This window comes from Seriola dumerili, unplaced genomic scaffold (genome assembly GCF_002260705.1).
Source record: "Seriola dumerili isolate Sdu_G_001 unplaced genomic scaffold, Sdu_1.0 BDQW01000665.1, whole genome shotgun sequence".
NCBI classification, from domain to species: domain Eukaryota; kingdom Metazoa; phylum Chordata; class Actinopteri; order Carangiformes; family Carangidae; genus Seriola; species Seriola dumerili.
This window is the reverse complement of record NW_019174920.1, coordinates 1456780-1479717: the sequence shown is the minus strand read 5'-3', so window position 1 is coordinate 1479717 and position 22938 is coordinate 1456780. Positions and strand designations below refer to the sequence as shown.

Below are 22938 nucleotides of genomic sequence, written 5' to 3'. Positions count from 1 at the left end.
GTGTGCTTAAGTGCTTCCTCATACCTACCCGCGTTCTCTCTTGTGTTTCCCCTCGTGCTCTCTGCTGACCTGGTTTTCTCCTGTGCCTCAGTGATCCCTTGAGCCAGACCAGATCTCCAGCTCACGCTGTCTCCGCATCTGCCAGACTACACCTCAGCCGGACACCATCTCACCTCCTCCCTGAACAGCCAGCCTGCCTCCACCCTTGCCCTTCACCACCTTCAACCCCATTCAACTATTTTCCATATAAGTACCTTGCCAACAGGACGTCCCAATGAATGAACAGTTAGGGCACTTACCATATGGGCATACTGAGCCCTGAGCAGCAGGTCCCAGTTCAACTTCCGAATCCTTTACTGTAAGTCTCTCCCCCACTCTCTCTCCCATATTTCCTGTCTGTCTCCACTTTCCCTATCAAATAAAGGCATAAAAACTGCCCAAAAAACCTTGCCAACGCTCCAATATTATGAATATTGGCCTATATTGGCCTCTAATAAGCCTATTAGACACATGGACTTATTGCAGAAAGTACATTGGCCGTGAGAGTTCAACGCACTGCAGCAAAAAAAATATCTTTTGCATTCACTGTGAATACACACAACACAAGCAAATACAGAAACAAGCAGCACGTAGCACAAACGACAACATACATTTTTTTCAGGGGACGAATTATTATACCCTGGCTTCATAGTCCAGATTTCAGACTGATGCAGATGTCAGACTGGTCCAGGTATCAGACTGGTCCAGATGTCAGACTGGTTCAGATGTCAGACTGGTCCAGGTATCAGACTGGTCCAGATGTCAGACTGATCCAGATGTCAGATTTGTCCAGATATTAGACTGGTCCAGAACACATGTCTGGATGTTCTTGTTGAATGAACCTGAACTATTTGAGGTGTAATTCAGGTTCTTATCCCCAGGACATGTAAGTCATTTGAGGCAGGTTCCCAAACCCAGGTCCACAGACTAGTATCTGGCCCCAGAACATTTGCTACCAGACAAAAATAATATTAAACAGAAAAATAAAAATAAATAAAAATCAAATTAAATAAAAATTAAATACTAATAATGATAATAAATATATAACTTCACAGGCTGTAATGGGCTGTTTGTGTGGTAATAACCTTGAACTTGAAACAGTCTGTCTGTGTTGCATCTTTCCTTATTGCTCCCTGTCAAGGTCACAACAAAAGGTTCAGGATTTTGAACTTGAGTAAGTCATCAGTATCAGGGATGCTCCAGTCCAACTGTTCCACTCCATATACCAATTCAAAATCTGTACACCCTGAACTCACTGGGATCGGAGATTTCTGTGGCAGTAAAGGCGGGAGCGGTATAGTCCACCTATCCTGGTCCACAAGAGAAGTGTAGGTATTAAACTGGTTCACAGGGGCAAAAACTAAACAAAAAAGGCAGGAATCTCAGTTTGGTGTTATCTATCAGAACACAGTAGTCAGGGGCTGTTTCATCCTGCAGTAACAGTTTTACAGTTCATCACAGAAACAGTATTAAGAGGCTGACTCATTGGACTGGGTCTGTACCCTGAAGTAAAGGAGAGGGTTCAGTTCTTCACTCAGTTAAACAGGCCCAGATGCCGCAGAGACCTTCAGAGCCTTAGTGCCTGCAGCTGTGGTCTGTTATATTACAGTTTGCTCAGAGAGACTGGATGTACTCAGACAGTTATGGCTCCATATGTATTGGTGATTTATTGGCTTTGTTTGGTTGTAGGGCTGATTATTGGCATCTTTATTTCTGGATTGACTCTGTAGTGACTTGGATTAATTTAGGACACTGCACTGTGTTTAATAATGATGTAATGGTATTATAGTAGATTGTGTAGGACTGGCTCCTGTGATGAACTACAACTTAACAAGTGGTCAGAACTACTATGTAATGCGTCATGGTAAGCTGACCTGCCTTATGGTTAACGGTTGGATAGGTTAGGTATAAAATAACTTGGTTAGGGAAAGGTTATGGTTTAGGTTAAAATCACAAAGGTTAGGGAACTTTTCTTGGTTAAAATAAAACTTCTTAACTACAGGTAAACCTGAACCTGAAGCAAACTGAAACAGTCCAGTGGTTTCCTTTAAAGGGGCTGTTTGAAAGTTTTGTCTGCAGCTGAATGTGGTTTCTTATCAGGAACAGGTGGTGGTTACTGTCCCTTGACAAGAGCTTCAGTCATTGTTGTGTTTACAATATGGGGTTATAATACATCCTCTGAGCAGCTACTTCTTTGGGACAGACTGGAAGCTACAGAGAGCCACTTTCAGAGAGAGGAGCTAGCTCATTAGCATGCTAACTTCAGTACAAAAGCGATAAAAACAAGAGTTAAAATTGGTGTTTGTTTCCACCTCTGGAGACAGCTGTTGGTGAGTAAAGGAATGAAGTTTGATGCTGAACTCACAACGTATCTTCTAGACTGGAAAGTAAACAGCTGCTAATGCTAATGTTAGCTATGTAGCTATAACAAAACTTACACATAGCTCATTCACCATGACCCATATAACATGCTTTCTACCAGATATCTGATATATGCCTGATGTCTTCAGTTCAACAGGATGACTCAAACCAACAATTCCTAATAGTGGGTCGAGTCAGTTCAGAGAAGAACAGCCAGGCAACATCAGGTGATGTGGACAAGGCCAATGAGTTCAACCTGTTCTACAACAGGTGTGACACAGCCTCACCTGTTCTCTCTCCCACTGCTTCAGCTGCAGCTTCTCCTACAGCATCTCCTCCACAACCTGACACTGCAGCTGCAGCTCCCTCCACACTGGGGTCAAGTCTCCTGTCCTTTACAGTGGAGGAGGTGAGGGCGGAGCTCAAGAGGCTACGCCCTGGAAAGGCAACAGGCCCGGACGGTGTGTGTCCGAGGCTGTTGAAGGACTGTGCAGCCCAGCTGGCTGAGCCTCTCCAGAGGATCTGTGGAAAACATCATGTCTTGTTCCAGTACCTAAAGTAGGACGACCGGCTGAGATAAATGACTACAGACCGGTGGCCCTCACATCACACATCATGAAGATCCTGGAGCGGCTGCTTCTCCACCTTCTGAGGCCACAGGTTGAACATGCACTAGACCCCCTACAGTTCGCCTACAAAGAAGACATTGATGCCGTCCTTTACATGCTCCACCGGCCCATTCTTACTTGGATGAGCCAGGTAGTTACATGAGGATTATGTTCTTTGATTTTTCAAGTGCATTTAACACCATCCAACCCCCCATCCTTAAAGACAAGCTGGAAGGGATGGGGGTGGATCCCTGCGTCACGTCCTGGATTGTGGATTACCTGACAAGACGACCACAGTTCATCAGGCTGGGTAACTGTGTCTCAGGGAAAGTGATGAGCAGCACTGGGGCTCCACAGGGAACTGTTCTGGCTCCGTTCCTGTTCACCCTGTATACGGCCGACTTTAAATACAACTCTGTGTCCTGCCACATCCAGAAATACTCGGATGACACAGCTATTGTGGTGCGTATCAGGAATGGGCAGGAAGAGGAGTACAGGGATCTGACAATGGCCTTCAGTGAATGGAGCAACAAGAACTGCCTCCTTCTGAACACCTCCAAGACCAAGGAGATGGTCATGGACTTTCGGAGGTCTAGGCCCACCCTTCAGCCAGTCAACATTCGAGGGAAGGACACTGAGGTGATGCACACTTATAAATACCTAGGTGTGCACCTGGACAGTAAACTGGACTGGTCCCTGAGAACGGATGCCATCTACCTGAAGGGGCAGAGCTCAGGTCCTTTGATATCTGCAGTGAAATGCTGCACGTGTTTTATCAGTCTGTGGTGGCCGGTGTAATCTTTTAAGATGCAGTCTGCTGGGGCAGCAGCATGTCCGACATGAACACAAAGAGACTGGACAAGCCAGTAAAAAAGGCTGGCTCTGTGCTTGGCAGGAGTCTGGACTCACTCAGGACTGTTGTGGAGAGACGCATGCAATGTAAGATGGAGGCCATCTTGAACAATACCAACCACCTTCTACACAACATTCTGGCAGGACAGAGAAGCAGCTACAGCTGCAGCAAACGTCTCATCTCACTGCGCTGCAGAACAGAGAGGTTCAGGAGATCCTTTGTTCCCACTGCCCATCAGGCTATACAAAACCTCAGCCAAAGGAAGTGGACTAATCTAATTATTATTGTTTATTTATTATTGACTGTTCTTATTACTATTAGTATTATTATTATTATTATTATCAACAATGAGACACATGAATTTCCCCTAGGGGATAAATAAAGTATCTATCTATCTATCTATTTTAGTTGACTGACTACCTTTGTTTTTGAAGAAGAAACAACTAAAATATAAGCCAGTGAAAAATGGTGTGTGAAAGCGAAACTTTCACTGGGTGAAGTGGTGACTGATCGAGTTATAAAGGTACAGTGTAAGAAAGCAGTGTAGAAAACATCAGCTGTAGCATCCAGCTGTTCCAGTGGTTCTGCAGCAGAATCAATGAGCAGCTCCACAGTGGACAACTGGGCGGCTCTGAAACCTTCTCCCAGAGTCCTTCACTGAATCTATATGAATGAGGTCAGATGATGAAGCATGGTACTCACTGCTGCTGGATGTGTTGCTGGATGTAATGTGGTCGAACGAGCTGGGGGGCTGGCTTGAGAGTGAGTTTCATCTGAGCCATATTGGTCGCCGGTGGGGGGGCAGAGGCGTAGCCATGGGGAGACACTTGCTGAGGTATGGGCCGCTGTGGTACTCCATTGTGTCCATTAGTGTAACCAGTGTTGTGCCCATTGGTGGGTTCGTTCCCAGGTGCTGCTGGGAAGGGGTGTGTGGACACAGTCTTCTGCTCGCATGCCTTCCCCTTTGAGCCAGGCTTGCAGACACAGAGCTGAGGCCTCAGGCACATTCCTCCGTTCTGGCACTGAGGGACGCAGTTGGCTGCAACACAGAACCCAGACAGAGGAGAGAGGAAGAGGAAGGAGAGACACATGGAGAATGAGAGATGAGGGTGAGAGGTGGCACATGCAGAACAAAGGGATACACATGCAAACATATGGATACACTAGACTGGACTGATTTTAAATGCATACACACACAAACACACACACACACACACACACACACACACACACACACACACACACACACACACACTGCACCTCATTCAATTATCCGTCCAATGGTATCAGCTGTAATATATGTATTTTACAAGTACTGCGTTAAAAAGTGCATGAATAATAGTAAATAACCAACCACCCCCAAACCCCTATGTCTTGTCCATCCTCTTCCTACACACTAAGCATTATTCATGACATGTGAGCTCCAGCAGCAGTTTGACTGAGAGGAGTCATAATAATAAGTCCAAGAGAAGAGGAAGAGGAAAACAACCTGGTTCTTCAAGAGACAGGACACAGAAGATGAGGAGTGATGACGTCTGGAGCACACAGGTATAGTTACAGCGACTGAGCTTTCAACATGTAAACGTTTAGATTGTTCACTTGTTTGAATTAGTCCAGGTATTAGCTGTTTCTCATACAATGGACTGGCACTGCTCACTTCTGACTTATGTTTACCTATCTTGGTTCATTTGTAATTAGAATCATCAGCTCATCCTTGAGTCCAAGTGAATGTTTGTGCCAAATTTGAAGTTCCGTCAAGGCGTTACTCAGATATTATGTCCACGAGAATGGGACAGACAATCCGAAAACAATACGGCTCCAGCTCTGACTGTCGCCGTTGCAGAGGAATAAAAATTAAAACAAAACAGACTGAAACCGAAAGGAAACCGTCTTTGTTTTATTTACTTATATATATAAGTAAACACAACTACAGGTGTAAAACCTGGAGTTCAGGACAAGCCCTGTACAGTCAGACGCACACACATTTAAAAGAACTGTAACGACACAGTGCTACATCATTAATAATATCACTAGGTGGTGTCTTCTCAGCTGGCAGCAGCTGGTAGTCATTGATCACAGAAGGCTGGTTTTATTAAAATCATCTACTGCTGTTAGAGGCCAACCTTCAACACACCACTACAAACATGTGCAGACACAGAGCTCCACATTTTCATGTTCATATCACACAAGCAGTGGAAACAGGATGACATGTTGTTGTTACGACACTTAAAGGGTCTATGTGCAAGTTTTCTCTGCTGCTGAACGTGGTTTCTTGTCAGAGGCAGGTGGTGGTGTTTGTCGCTTGTCAAGAGCTTCAGCCATCATTGTGTTACTAGACAAAAGGTTAGAATTCATCCTCTGAGCAGCTACTTCTTTTGGGCAGATTGGAGGCTACAGTAATTACTATCGGAAAGTGATGAGATGGGCCAGAGCTAGCTGGTTAGCATGCTAACTTCAGAAGAAAAAAAAAAGACGTGATGAAGACAAGAGTTAATATTGGTGTTTGTTTCCACCTCTGGAGACAGCTGTTGGTGAGTAAAGGAATGAAGTTTGGCGTCTCCAGACTCTTTCACGCCTGTCACATGTGCTCAGTGTGAACCTGCTCTCATCTGTGAAGAGAACAGGGCGCCAGAGGTGGACCTGACAATTCTGGTGTTCTCTGGCGATGCCAATCGAGCTGCAGGGTGCTGGGCTGTGAGCTAACTTGAATAATTTGTTCATCAACATACGATATATACATATATATATATATATATATAGATTTGTATACACACCACCAGCTGTTTTACAAAGAACTTAGTGACAAGTCATTCATTTGGCAAATAACCGATGAACCAGTCCAGCTGTTAAATACTTATTTAGTAGAGGCAAGTATAAAATCATGATCATATATATGTGTGTGTGTGTGTGTGTGTGTGTGTGTGTGTGTGTGTGTGTGTGTGTGTGTAGGTTTTAGTACATCTGCAGCAAAGAGCCTGTAATTACACACAGCTCTGTTCTCTGCAGGTCGATGATGGGGGGAGGAGGGCTGAGGTTTACTCTGCTCCTGTGCACACGTGTACATACATGCACAGATATGTTTGGTTCAACCATAACACAGGACGTTAGATAGCAGATAACCCAGCAGATTGTGTGTGTGTGTTTGTGGTGCTGGACCCTACTCGTTTAAATGGCTGTTTGATGGTTAAGACTTGGTTTTCGGGTTAGGTTCAGTAGTGATGGTTGAGGTTAGGGTCAGGGTTAGGGAATGCATTATGTCAGTGATGGGACCCCACAAAGATCGCTGTGCAAGAGTGTGTGCGTGTGTGTGTCCACTAAGCTTGTTAGTCTAATCAGTGGCTTTGAGATTTATGAAAATGATTAATGAAGGGGAAATGAAGTGACTGATGAAAAACATCTGCTGGCCCATGGAGAAGTTAGTCCCTCCACCAACGACCTGAGTCCTCTATTAAAGATCAGGTCTGGTCCAGTCTGTTCAGATCTGATCCTTATTATACATAAACCTTGAAGTCTCGCATGCTTTGTCCAAACATGTTCTGTGCAATTCCCATCGCCCCGCCCTAAATGACGGTGCGCTTTTTGCTCCACCTTTCAGTGTGGCCATTAGCAACAAGTATAAACACTTTGGCTTTTGCTGTGCATGTTATACAATTTACAGACTGTAAATAAAGATGGACGTAGCCTCTGTGACTCCACCCACAGGTTTCTGAAGAGCGTTTTTGAAGCTCATAGTGAGCTGCTCCACCGTCACCATCTTGGCAGTGTCTGACTACGCCCCTAACTCCCAGCTAATCCAAAAATTGTCAAAGAGGGAGGGCATGTGTGGAGCTGGGACTTTATGGCATACATTCGCCCACCTGTCGCTCAAAGAGGCCATGCCCACAATTATGCAGAACTTAAAGTGTTGATAAAATGTAAACAGATCACGTATTTTTGCCGGCAATACCGATCATCTATGAGTGAGATTGCCCGATCCACAGCCATAACCAATCATCTTTGGCATGCATTGCAGATGGTGTACAGTATATCAGTGTCAATCACTGGGAAAGTTCCACACGGTCGACATGTTGTTTTGTTTTGGTGGCCTGTCGCACACCGGCACAGTGAACAAGGTGGGAGGCGGGACTACACAACACAGCACACTGTGCTTATCTAAGCTGCAGACACCAGAGTATTAAACACAGGTAATCGGTTTTAAGGTGAGTGGTGACTAGAAGCATTAATTCCCATCTACCGATCACCTATTTTTAATGAAAATCTGCAGATCATGATCGGCTGTAAAACACGTTTATTTCTGCTGTAAAGTTGGACATTTTAACATGGGAGTCTATGGGGAGTGACTCACTATTGGGGCCAGACTCTAGTGGTCATTAGAGGAACTGCAGTTTTCAGTGTTGGCTTCAGTTTTTGGGCCTGGAGGTTGATGCTTGTTTACAACCCAGTTTTATTGATGCACCCTGAGACTCAGAGAGTCCTGTTCTCCTCATGCAGCATTCAGACACAGAAGTTTCAGAGGAAACTAACAATGTCTGTCCACCCTGACATCAGTACGACCAGACCACATGGCCACATGGGTCACTGCCGAGTACTGGGAACCTTCAGGAACTGTTACCAGCACAACCTCTCTTCACAGTCTACACCCTTGAGAAATCAGCACCTGTACCTGAGTCCTCTGATGGCTTCTCCAATGTGGGACAGTGAACAGGACAGTGAGAAGACATGCAGAGGTCTGATATGTTGCAATAACAACCTCAAGTTAACGATCAGCTAAACTAACGTTGAGAAAACCATGCAATAGACTAATACATAACAAACTTGACATGGGGTCGCACAGGTTATAATAGATAAGTGCTTAGGTGTCATTGATGCTGTACTGTACAAAAATGCAAGAACTGGACCCCCCCCCCCCTTTCTTATTAATATATATTATTTATTCAAAAGTTCTCTCAGTTCTGTCAGAGAAAATCTTACAAAGTTACAAAGTAAGAAAGTTCCATCAGTTGCTATGGACACAGTTCGTTAACAGACTTAATTTTTAGTATTTGCATCATCTACTTGTGTCTCATGACTATAAACACCACATGACTGTTGTAGAGCAGTGTGAGTCTGACCCTGTCAAGATGCTCAGCCAACAGAAGCACGTTTGTGTCAAAGTTCCCCACAGAAGTGAGTCCACAAAAATCCTCTACATGTTGTTGCCACCACCTCCTTCTCTCTGCCTGAAAACATTCAAACTAAATCGGTTAAGCATCGTTAACACATCTGTAACTATAACAGTAAGGCAACACTCATATTTCAGGACATTAGCAGCACAGTTTATTTTCTAACAGCAGCCTGTGTCCCAGCCTCTTCTTTCAACATGTAAGATTGGTGTAGTTACACCCACACCCCCCACCCCTCTCTCCTCCCCCACACAGTGATTACCTCAAAAGTGACCTCATTGCTGTCTTTCCCCCCCTGGAGCTGAGTTGTGTTAGCGTTTTGACACAACCCCACAGTTAATTTTCCACTTTGAGCAAAGCTCTCTCTGCTTTCTTTTCCGACTAGAGTAAATAGTTTTCATCCTCCCTCCTCCACCCCCCACCCCTCTCTGGCCTGGGACTGAGCTGCCATCTGTTCTGTGAATAGTTTTCTCTCCTGCTCTGAGACTGAGGTGATCTACATGAGCGCTCTGTGCTGCGACAGGGGTGACACACTAAGTGATGGTAATTTATTTCCTAGCTGGGGACAGGAAGTAGATCGGTCATGCTGATGCCCTGGACCCGTTTGATCAGCCTGTGCTGGGCCTGGTGCTCAGGAAGCCCTGCCACACCCACACCTCTGTCTGCAAAGGGTCTGAAGGAGTTAAAAAATACTCTGGGTGTGTGTGTGGGAGCGGGTGGTGGGGAAGTATAATGATTTCCTTTGTGTCGCTGCCTTGATGCCTTAAAACTCCAAAATGGAGAAAATTGCTCAGACTTCATGTGTAACTGCAACAGTGTGTTTGACCTTGCATGAGTCTGGGACAGATGTTCCCTGAATTCAGAAGCAGGTAGCTGTGGGAAGATATGACATGGATATATGAGGTATTGAATTCCACATCATGTGAGTCACTGCTGGCCCTCAGAGCTCAGATCAGCTCTGATAAGACTCTGCTGAGGATCTCACTGATCCTCTGGGCCAGAGATGCTTTTATCTTTCCACTGGCCAGAGATGATGACTAAACATCCTGGTTATTCTACATACTTCACTGAATCCACTGTGACTCAAGTGATTTATTCATCACAAGGTAAACAACCACTTCACATAAATAAAGCAACTCCGTAACTACTTTATTAACGTGTGTTTACATCCCTTCAGATGGACTGGACAGGTAACAGGCTGCTAACGTCATGTTCCTGTAATATCTACATGTGGACGACACTTTCCCCGAGTTTTGGTAGGCTGTACCAAAACCTTTAAATCCCATGATTCTCTATACCAAATTCAATACCACAGCAAAAATCAAAAAACAGAGGATGCTGCACACACAGCATGCTAACACACATGCACGTGTGCACGCACACATAGACACACCTCCCTTTAGTCAGAGTACAGCAGTAGTTTAAACTGACTAACAAGGTGACAGACCAGTGGTGTGAAAATATTCATTTAACAGTCAGCCATGAACTTACTTGATGAGTTGTGTTATTGTGTTGTGTTTTCAAATTCTTGCTGTTGGGCTCCCACAACTCCCACCTAATTTCTTCTGTGCATCGCAGTATCACCTCCAATATCCCATTGCAGGAACCTCCAACTTAGTTTTCTTAGCTCTGCCCATCAGTTCTCTCAGAGTGCAGCAGGTAACTGCATGCTTCAGGAAAATATTTCAAATGTGGATACTAGGGCCGTCACTTTTTCAATAAATCAAGACCGAACATGGCATGCAATAGGTCAAGCTGACAGAGCGCCCTTTGCTGGATCACAAGGCAAACTACTTCATGTTCGAATTTCGAATAAAAAGTGACAGCCCCTAGTCCTCCTTGGGTATTACTCTTTTGATAAAACACATTAGCCACTCAAAAATTAAAGATGGCTGACATTTCTAGCAAGGAAATATTATTTTTTGCAATAAATACATCCACTATTTTCTCATATGAATAATCCAGGTGTCATATCAAACATTTTAACAATGTGGAAGGAGAAATTTAATACAATCAAATGAAAGTATGTTAGTCACAAAAAAATATCACTTGCAAAAATGCTAGCCTAACACTAGTGAGTTAGCCTACCGAGCTAATGTTAAGACAAGTTAACAAGTAGACTGTCGACTCTTACAGAACGTTTGATCCATCATTCATAATAAATGGTTTACAAATACATTGTGTTTTATGCATTTTTCACATTACATATTAGACATTGCACAAATGTGAGAGTTTTGAATTTGACATCCTCATAGTCTAAATCAGGATTACATAACAAAATCATTGAAATCTGTCTCATGGGTAAAATTCTGTGGTAAAATATGTTTCCTATCACAGAAATGACAGCCATCTTGAAATTTTGAAATTTCAATTAGCTAATGGGATTTTTCAAATGAATGCCTCCAGAGGGAGAAACGTACCAATTTTGGTGCTTATATCCACATTTTAAACATTATTGCATTTATCTGCTGCACTATCAGTGATAACACTGTACTCACAACGGCTGTCCCCCATCAGTGGAGAAGAGTTAACCCTAGACTTAACATTTTGTGTGTTGACTCACTTCACCTTTTTCCCCTTCATCACACTGTGACAGGCTGTCAACAAAACTAACTTGGAAAAAGGTGATGGAAGCACGAGGTGGGGCGGCTGTTAGCTGCTTTAATACTCGCTGTCAACAGCCCGGCAGGAGAGAAACTCTGCTCCACTGGATTTCATAACTGAGCTATGACCAAGACTGTGTGGTTTTCACAACCCCAGCGAAGAACAAAGATGTTAAAACATGAGGTTGGAGGTGAAACATGAGTCACACACAGAGCTGAACTGACTCTACATGTGCAGGGGAGTGAAGGATGGATCTCTCCTGTGAGTAGATAAGGTGGAATGAAGAAAAGATGTCATAGTTTACATAGTTTTTGTATTTCCTTTGTATCTTGTAGCTTCACGGTGAATGTTATATTTTCTGTCTTTCTCCTCCATCCTTAGCAGCCATTGCAACCTTTCATTACCACAAAGAAAAAGCAGTTAATATGAGACTAAGGAAACAACAACACGTTGTGAGATCTTATCAGAGAAAATCCTCCTCTCCTGTTGACAATGAGAGTGACCAGTGCTGAAGACGACATGACATCACTACCTGCAATGAGGTACGAGCTCTCAATGCAGGAAATCATACTATTATTCGAAACTAATTCAGAGAGCTGATGTCTGCAGTGCTGGTTAAGGGTGAGTGTGGGCATCATGTAGACACAATACCCAGAGACAGTCATGGCTTAATCGACTTGACTCCCCCCTTGCCCTGTGAACTGATGAACATTTACTGTCGGCCTGCATTCAGCAGCCCTCCAGTGACAGGGCTGCTGATGGACACAATAACCAGCAGCAAATTACCTGAGTCAGCCAGCTGTCAGGTGTTCCCATAGCCAACACACATTGAGAGAAGATGTTTTTTTCAGGTTACATCCCTGTTTATCCAGAGTCATATAAAATATGAACCATTTGCGTGAAATCTAGTCATTTAGTCATTGCTGTGTTTGTCTTGAGTAACGGCTAAAAAGCGTTTTGTGAGGTCACCTTGACCTTGACCTTTGACCACCAAAATCTAATTAGTTCATCCTTTAGTCCAAGTGAATGTTTGTACCAAATTTGAAAAAGTTCCATCAAGGCGTTACTGAGATATCAATGTCTCGGATGTACGTACGTACTAACAGACAGACAACCTGAAAACAATATGCCTATGGCTCTGACTGGTGCCTCTGTGGATGTATAAAAACAAATGGCTTTGTATATCAGGGTTTTTAACCCAATCACTTAAGGATCAATTGCTTATATGCTTTATACTTCTATTTTTATGCTTTTCTTTCTTTTAAGATACTTCTTATATTTATGTTAAGCACATTGAAGCCCTCTGCGTATGATAATGTGCTATACAAATACATTTGCCTTGCCTAATTAATGAGTGTTGATAAAGGAGAGAAGCTGCCACCTGAAAGTTTGTACTCTACTGTTTCACACTGAGGAGAGTTAGACTTTAAGCAAATTCATGCATTTTGCCAGCCTGGATGTCAGTACCCACACCTGTGCACCTCAAATCCTTTTTCACATTCACATTCACATATACAGAGAAATGCTTCACTGCAGGCTGTAGTGAGGCAGATCAGAGCTGCCACATTAGCAGCCAAGCTGAGCAAAACATTGTGGCATGCAGTGATGAAAGGATCAGAATTTGATCAGTTTTAGTTGAAAATGATCCACTAAAACATGCCTAGATGAGTCAATCCTCAGGATTCACGCAGAGCATCTCTGATGTCAACTAAACTTAGTACTAATGATATGACCCTCTCTTGTAGAGGAATCCGTTCGTTCGTTCAGGAAAGCAAACTGCACAATTCAGATTTACAAAGACGTATTGTTTGTGAGATCATCGAGATGTGTTCAGATCAGGCGATTTGACAAAGCACTATACTGCCTTGCAATGCAATAATCCACCAACGTCTGACTTCACCCAGTCTGGAGGAGGAGTTGGAATGTCTCCTGATCATCTCTCCTGAATCAGATCAGTTTGTGTAGCTGAATCACAAGTTGCTGCCAGGAAAAGACGAAAACAAAAACAATCTGTGCTCTACAGCAGGATTCAAATTATGGGTGGGATTGGGGGGGTCTGGCCCTCTTGATTAAAACTATGACCCCCAAAAAAAGGCAAAATCAACCGTTTGGGGGGTTGAAACATTTATATATTCTTCTTACCTAGTAAGATAGTATAGTTAATATTACAATATATTTCCCATACTCATGTCTGGAAGAATCTTGTCACATCCCTAAAGTGGACTGTACCATTTCTAATGTTGTGGTAAATTCTCACTGAAGTATACTATGCATTATAAATATACTGAATGTTAAATTTATATAATCCAATGGAATAGCAATGCTCACAACTAATGCTCACAACTGAGCATTGTTTACTGAAGTAAGATTGCTATAGAATGGAACCTGGAGGAAATAAAGTTAAAAAATGGTGTTGGAGTAGCAGCCGTAGGGAGGCCCAGATTGAGGATAGACGAGGGCCTTAGGTTTAGGGTAGAGGGGAGCCTTTTGGATGCCTGGTCCTACTACACGCCTTGGCACAGGAGTCTTAGGTAGGGTGGACGAGAGGACTCTGGACACCTGGTCCTACTACGCTACCCTGGCATGCCTGGTTTGGGGAATTCCACATGGGGCTGGACACCATTGTTCCCAAGGCGGTGATAGGTTTACTTTAGAAAATAGGTGGAGAACCCACCTAAGATGGAATTCACAGGCTCTCTGTCTTTAGTTCGGATCCGAATCTGGTCTCGCTTTTGTTCTTGTGAAAGAATAAATTCTATTGCACTGGACTCTAACCATCTCCAGTGACTTCCTTTTTTAATCTTTTTTGACTTCAGTAAAAGTGCAGTTTTGTAGAAAGTCAAGTGTTGGTGAAGAGGTGTAGACTTAGTCTCTGGCCCGGACCTGGCCTTTTTTTCCTCCAACACTAACATCTTGTCTCCCTGCCTCACTCCATCAGTGGATCTGTCCTCAAATGTCTACTCCTGTGAGTCACACAGACACTGTAGGTAAATGTAAGTAGCAGTAGCTAACTATCTAGCTTGTTTAATAATTAATTAATTTTTAACTTTAGTCTTAAATTACAGTTTAGCTAACTAATGTTTGCTTGTTTCCAGTGTTAGCGTGTCATTTCATTACCAATATAAAATGTCATATATGATCTAATGTTAGCAAACACTGGTGCTCAGTCATGAGCAGTGAGACAATGAAGGAATAGTTGTTGTAGATATACTGTGTTGATGTTGGTGTTGATGTTCTGACATCAATATAGAGTATGGTTGTGTCCGAAATCACTCACTCCTTCACTCCTCTCTACTCACTATCCAGGGAGGTGTATGTAGAGGACTATGTCGTGAGCTCATCAGTAAAATGAAAAAACACTTCCAGACACTACTCGGGTCATTTTCTCTTCACCGTTTTCAGCTCAAGTGCAATACACGATGGTATATATTGCTTAGTTAGTGACCACTGGTTGTACACTACTTTTCACGATGCATTGTGGGATACTATGAGTCCAAAATATAGGGTATAATAATTCTCACTATACCTTCAGACAGCACTGCAAAATGGCAATCTCCCTATACAGTGGACTATAGGAAGCAGTGAGTGATTTTGGACACAGCCTTTATTATTTCATTGGTTGTGGTTGTTTAGTCTTTTGCTTTTAACATTAGTTTATTTGTTTTCACTCAGGAATTCAGGAGTTTTACCTGTTGGGTCATTGAACAATATTAAAATACATGTGTGCCCAACACCTCAGTTCACTGATGCATGTGCCTGCATTGTACTGGGTTCCCTTTCACCCTGGAGAAATAGTTGACCCCCCCAATTGTTATTTTATACAGTAATTCACACTCTGCTCTACAGCAATAAGGGTCCACCATACACTCACTGAGCATTAACTGAAGCTCCTCACCTGGATCTGCAGGAGTTATAGTATATAGTGTACACTGCTGCCACGTGATTGGCTGATAGGATAACTGCATCAATAATAAATTCCCAATAAAGTGCTGGGTGAGTGTATCTCTGTATATTTCTGTCTTATTTATTTGGGTCATGGAAGGACACAAGGTACATTCCTGACTGACCAGCTTTAATAACATTAGGTTAATTATCTTGACTTCTGCCGCAATAACATGGTATTCAATATAAATAGGTTGCTGATTTATCTGTGACTAGTTGTGACTTTGAAGCCTCCTTAAGACCTCAGGCTCCTTCTGAAACCTCAGCACTGTTTAAACAACCTCCTAAACGTGAAGGTTTTCTGAAAAAACTGACGTTCACTAAGCTTAAACCTTTGATTGTTATTGTAAATCATCAGGAGAATAAAAAAATGTTCCAGTGGTTTTAAGAACCAAAAACCATCTCTATCTAGTTTTACATCTCCTCTCTCAGGCTTCTCTCTGGAGCTGTAGTACAGGTTGGTGAGCCAATCAGAAGTGAGGAGGATGTGAGCTTCTCTTCTGATTGGCTGAGTGGTTTCTGAGTGATCCAATAAAAATATAGCAGATTTCAGGTAAAGACTCAGAGAAACCAAATCCTGCCTGGTTGGATGGTGGGTCCAGGTGGGCAGGGCTTGGTGACCGCTTTGTTGTGACATCACAAAGTTCCAGAAGTCCTGACAGCTGGTTTTAAGGCTCAGTTTCTGAATACAGGCTGTGTGCATTTCTCTGTGGACTGAGGCTTTGATACTTTCACAGTATTAATATAGAACCAAGACCTGCTTTATAATCAAACAACACATGGACATCTACCTTTATACTATATGGACCTTTAAAAACTTTTTTGCTGCTAAAACTGCAGAAAAAACAAACAAAATACATTTACCATAATGGATTTCACCTTTCTGACATGAATTTCAGCGAATCCCAATCCATTTCATCAGTTACGTGTCTTCAAAACGAAAGGGAGAAGCATGTAAACGTCTCACCGAGTCTTGACAGGTTAAGCCATGATGAAGACATTGGAAAGTGTAATATGTTTGACACAACACAGAACATGCCCCAGATTTAGCTTGCTGTTGGCAACACTGGATTACAGCAACATTACCAGCTTGTCATGGTTAGGTTTGTGGAGTATGTGCGGAACTGCCAACCTGCTTCATACATGGTGACTCAGTTGTTCCTGTGGTGATGTGTGAGGCAGAGCCAACAACAAAATCAGGTCAGCTGTTCATTCACTTCCTGTGGAAGTCATCAAAGAAAAGGCAAAAGGTCAAGCCAGTGTAGCGCTACATGTCCCAACTGCACAGTTTGAGATGACCTGTATATACTGCTGTTTTCCACTGCTGCAGAGAGAATGGGATGTTAAGTCCCAGCTGAATGGACTCCTGACATCAATGGAATCATGGGAAAGAATCCCACCCCAAAAAAAGATATCAAATTAAAGAAAACCTCTTCAACAGGTGCTGGGTCAAAAACGAAAAATGAAGAAAAAAATCACAGTACCCACACAGTTTTCGCTCCCAGAAAAATAGCTGGAGCTTTTAACTGCATCTCACAGAACAGAGGGTTGGACAGACCAACAGATGGATCTCACTCACCCTCCCTGACCCCTGTCACTATCAGTTTCCACAACTTATCCGGGTATGGGTCACTATGACAGGAGGCAAAGCAAGGTAGGCCAGATACACACTACAGCTCTGGCTGGAGGATCCTAAAGGCTTTCCCAGGCCAGATAGTTTATGTAATCCCTTCAGCATGTTCTGAGTCTGCCCAGAGTCCCGCCCAGGAGGAATCCTGGTCAGACTGAATGAGGAGTTTTTTTATTCCAAACTCCTGCCTGAGATATGAGCTCCTCACCACGTCTCTGAGAACAAGCCCACACACCCCGAGAAGAAAACTCTTTCAGGATTTTCTTCAGCAGCAGTGCTGTGTGTGCACAAGCACATGACCCTGGACCCATACGTGCTTGAACATTACAATCATAAGACGAGGTTATTCATGTTTATATTGACCCTGTAATGTAGTGTATGTGTTAATTCACTAGGAGCTTTGGAGAGTTGAAAGGCTGTGGAGGCCCAGATAGCTGTAATAATAAATTCCCAAAGACGAACAAAGAAAACACTATTTCTATTCAGTTTATATATGATCATATATAAACTTAAACTTGAGCCAGTCCTTCAGACTCATATGAAAATTCCAATATTATTTGATTATTATTTGACAGGATAGGTGTGGCCTTCAGGACAATCATCAGTTTAGTCTAAGTTTGTTCCTCTTTGACATTTACAAAGTAGAAATAATGACGCACTAATATACAGTTGTGTGATTGTTTTGCTTGCACAAATGTGCACGAACAAAGTACAAATTAATGAGACCACTTTGGGTGTTATGTGGTGCTGATATAAAAGGCCCATTCACAAAATTTTAATATTTAACTTCCCAAGACTGGTTTGAGCATTTTTTTCATTGTGCACTGTAGGGTTGTGGTGATGGAGGATGATCTCGGTGATCCACTATCATCAGAGCGATCATCTTTGCCGATGTCAAAGCTCGCACTCTCTTGCTCGCTGATTTGATCGCTCTTTCTCTCTCGCTCTGCACTTAGATCTGAAAATCTGCACTTATCTTTCACATCAAGTGCAGTTGTTGAACTTTTGATATGAAGCTGCAACAGTGATGAACAGAAAACACCTCTGCAGTGCTGGTCTTTGATGGAAGAGAGGAAGCTATTGAACCCATTAGATGTATTGCTTGAGTGATGGTTTACAGACGGACTGTGTTAAACTGTGTGAATTTATTGCCTTGATCAAGCTAACGAGCTTCCAAACTCAAAGATAGAAAGCTAACTAGCTCAGAGAGCTACTGGGAGTGATTGGGACTAGCATGCTACCAAGTGGATAGCACCACCTGTACTTCTGCACTTTCTAGTTACTTCAGTCTTTGGGTTGCCACTCGTCCTGGTTTTCCCGGGATTGTTCTCTTTTTTGTGCAACTGTCCTGGAAAATAAATATTCTTTAAATTGTCCCTGTTTTTGTGCACATGCACTTCTAATTTGGAATTTCAAAGTTTCAAGTAAAACCTCATTTGTTTCCTTCTACTGCTATTCTGTTTTCTTCCTGGTTATGTCCAATCCTCTGTCCATAAACGTATGAAAGCAGGTACAACAATGACGATGCCTATACTTTAGATTGGTAGCAGAAAACAATAGTGTACCTTATTACCAAGCAACTGCCGCACGCATCCACATCCACGACCCCATCATGAATTTAGGCAGAGGATTGAGGCGGGTGCTAGCAAGAGTGTCAGCCTAGTAAAAAAAAAAAATTCAGGGCAGCCTAATGGCCAAGTAGTTGGGTGCATATCATATACGCATAATGAGCCTTGAGCAAGCTAGTCCCCAGTTTGACTCTTGGCCGGAACGTCTCAAAATATAACTTTATTGTGTTTGTGTGGTGAAATGGGGAGAGATGGTCGAGGAGGACTTAGCATCAAAACCAGGTGAAAAGACGTTAACATCCATTAAACACAGACATCCACTGCTGGTGCTCTCCGAAGAACATCAGCAGTCCCTCCCTCTATGTACTCCCACAGATGGGCCCAGCAAAGTTGTTTACTTCTTCAACAACAAGTTGGCAAGACGCTGCAAATAAGAAAGTGATCTGGGCCAGGGAGCGGGCTAAGAGGTATAATCCATTTCAAGTCTGTTTTTCTTTCACTCTGAGACACACACTCGTGCCAGTCAGACGCTATAATAACAGTCTTCTCATGACTTGGCAGGCAGCTGTCCAGACATTGGGCCTCATTCATGAAGATTGCACAGATCTGATCTTAACTTATGTACATGCACACAACAACAACTAAGACAACACCTATCAATATTTTCTTAACCATGAACATGTGTATGAAGAAACAAAATGCATGTGGGTCTGCTTGTACATTGATTTGTAGAAATCCTATTTGTGTGTGTGAAAGATGTGAAGTCATGAGATAAGAAATAAAACACTATGACACACAGCAGATCAAATAGGGGCATACAGTCTGACATCAGACAGGCTGGAGAGACGAGATGTTGACAGAAGAAAGCACAGTAAATAGTCACCTATTTGCAGGGGTTATGGTATATTTTCTAACTATACATACACACTAGCAACTCATTTCACCTCTAGTAATTAAGTTCTTGCATTTGTTGTTGTTTCTTAATTTAACTTCTTAATTTATATCCAGGCTGCTATTAAAACTGGATCCAAGAACCAGTGAAAATGAGTAAATGAGTAAAAACCCTGTGTTTCAATGAACGCTCAAATCTTAGACAGTTTTTCATTAGTTTTCAAAGTGAAGGGCATTTTGTGGGAACAGCTTATCAAGTTTATCAGAAATACAGTGCATCCAGAAATAGACCTTATCAGAGCTGCAGAGGCTCCTACTGTGTTTCTACCTTTTCATCTTCATCTGCCATGGGATTCTATAGCAGCCCCAAGAACCGTGTGGTAAAAAGTTTTAAAATTTGGCACACTGACTGGAGACACCCTCATGATGCTGTTTTACCAAGTTTGTCTGTGCCTCGAGTTCTCTAGGGCCACCAACAGGTCAAAGTTGGAGGTGGGTTTATATGAAACTTTGCCCAATTTTCAAAAACTGAGGGACCATTGGATTCCTTGGATCAAGCCGAGTTCAATTTCCACCATATTGGATTTTCTGCCACTTTGGTTTTTATGTAAAAGTATTTATTCGTTACTCCTCTGACAAACTGTGTCCAATGAGTGAGGTCACATCTCAGCAATGCTTTCATATATAACTAGAATTACTGCCTCGCGGTGAATCCCTCCGCTTCTCAGACAAGTTTCAGGTTACATCCCCGTTTATCCAGAGTCATAGAAAATATGAACCATTTGTGTGAAATTTTGTCATAATTGCTGTGAAGTCTTGAGTATTGGCTAAAAAGTGTTTTGTGAGGTCACACTGACCTTGACCTTTGACCTATGATCACCAAAATATAATCAGTTCGTCCTTGAGTCCAAGTAAATGATCGTGCCAAATTTGAAGAAGTTCCGTCAAGGTGTTACCAAGTAATCATGTCCACAACAATGGACGACAATATTCCTCTGGTTCTGGCTGTCGACGGCTTGGAGGAACTAAACTTTGTATATGGACTCAGGACCCAATCAGGAAGTAGCTCAAGAAATCTGGTGCCCTTTCACTTTTAGGGGGCACCCAGGGAGCATTTTTCCTTAAAACTGTTGACGCATTTGCCATAAGGATCCATGGTTGAGACATGGCAACTTGTCATGTCAACTTAATTGATGTGGCTGCTACTATGGACTCATGGGCGTTTTTGCTACTTTTCGGACAAATCTTCAATAAAGTTGGCACAGATAATATTCAGACCAAGCCTTGCAAAACTTATCATATGGATATTTGATTTTCCAAAGTGTTCGTCCATCACAGCCGATCAAAAATGGCACCAAAGCCGCCAAACAGAAGTGAGGTCAGATTAAAAAATCTGGTGCCCTTTGACCTCTTGGAGGCGCGGCAATAAGATAAGTTTTGCCTCGTAACTGTTAATGTGTTTGCCTTAAAATCAAAATTCCAGAGTCTGATCTATACCAACACTGATTCAGATGTTCTTCAAACCAACTCTGACAAAAAGTCTTTGTTGGCTTTTGGATTTGCAGAAGTGTTCGTCCATCAGAGCCAATCAAAATTGGCAGCAAAGCTGCAAAACCTTTAATTAACTGACATGAAACTTGCTGTGAGTGCTGACAACCATGCCCTTGACATAATAACTTATCATGTTTCCATGGCAACTCTGGCCGGCTGGGCTGCTTGGCCCCCACATTGCTGCTTGCAGCTGTATTTTAACATGTTATGTTGCAGCCTTAAAATCAAAAAGAAGAATTTGCCTCATCAATCTAGACTCAATTCCCTATAATGACAAAGAGAAAACAGAATTTTTGAATTTAAAATGTTTTACTGACCTAAACCTAACCAAATGTAGAACACGACATTAAACCCTGGTCTTTCGTATCAAAGTCCACCCCAACCACCTCTCTATGAATACACTGTAAAAAACAATGCATTGGAGACTGTTGTTCTAGGAGACAGGGTTGAGTTATCACACTCCATTTGATTGCAACTTGTATCTTATATGATGATGGGCACAAGTTTGATGAGGCAAACTCTTTCCTTCCACTCAGCTGGCAGGTCAAGGCAGACACAGCTCTGGAGGACAAAAATAAAATGAGAGGATATGATGTCCTGGACAAAAAAGCCCAAAGTTGACTGTATAGACCAGGGGTTTGGCAAGTAAGTTTAGCCTCGGGCCAATCTTTTTTCTAATCCATTAGATGGCTCATGATCAAGAGAACATAATCAAGTATAATCTAATTATAATCTAATATAATCTAATTCAAGAAATTGATTGGCAAAAATGCAACTGGAATTTCCCTCGTTACTGCTACATGTGGAGCTGTGGCCCATAGTCACATATTATACATTTGACTGATTTACTGAATTTTGGTGTTATTTTTTTCATATCACACATTGTATGTCAGCTATTTCAGCGGTTTGCCAAACAAGCAACAGAACCTTTGGAACTTCCTGCCAAAACTTTTCAGACTAAAAGCTGGTAATAGCTTGAAATAAAGCATTGCTGAAAAAAAACTCAACATGGATAAAAGTATAATAAGCATCTGGGGGGAGATTCTCTGTGTGGATATTATAACTGAATGTGGGGCTGTCAATCCGATATTATAAGATTAAAAAACTAGAATCACCTCCTGGTGGTTGTCTGCCTCCTCCACTCAGACTAGTTTCAGGTTACATCCTGTTTATCCAGAGTCACAGAAAATATGAACCATTTGTGAGAAGTTTTGTCATAATGCTGTGAAGTCTTGAGTCATGGCTAAAAGGTCTTGACCTTTGACCACCAAAATCTAATCAGTTCATCTTTGAGTCCAAGTGAATGTTTGTGCCAAATTTGAAGAAGTTCTGTCAAGGTGAAATATCATGTCTACGAGAATGAGAAGGACGGACGGACAACTCAAAAATAATATGCCTCTGGCTGTTGTCAGCGCAGAGGCATAAAAATCTGATTATCAAAATTATCTGGCCGGCCAGTTATGGCCTGTGGGTCACCAGTTGCCAATCAGTGGCATAAACATTTCCCCTCCCTACATGTAACTGAAACATGAAGGGATGCAGATGTAAAACCAGGAGATCAGGAGAAGGAACATTGAGCAGGCTGAAGTTCACACTGGTGTTCCACATCAAAATCTATTAACATTTATGACAATTAGATTTGCACTCTCCTGGCAAGGCCCAAGTAGACTGTTAACTACATAGATGAACTTAAATTCTTCATTTCTATTTCCTTTATTCAATTTTCCAT

The 22938-nt window shown here is 42.5% G+C and overlaps 1 protein-coding gene across 4 annotated transcripts in view; it reads right to left on the bottom strand.

Annotated features, from left to right (window-relative positions):
- ltbp1 (latent transforming growth factor beta binding protein 1) overlaps positions 1 to 22938 on the bottom strand; it is a 129408-nt gene that overhangs the window by 88924 nt on the left and 17546 nt on the right. For all 4 annotated transcript variants that reach the window (XM_022765122.1, XM_022765123.1, XM_022765124.1 and 1 more), the window contains exon 3: positions 4564 to 4900. In XM_022765122.1, coding sequence (XP_022620843.1) covers positions 4564 to 4900 — 337 coding nt within the window. The remainder of the gene's footprint in view (positions 1 to 4563; positions 4901 to 22938) is intronic.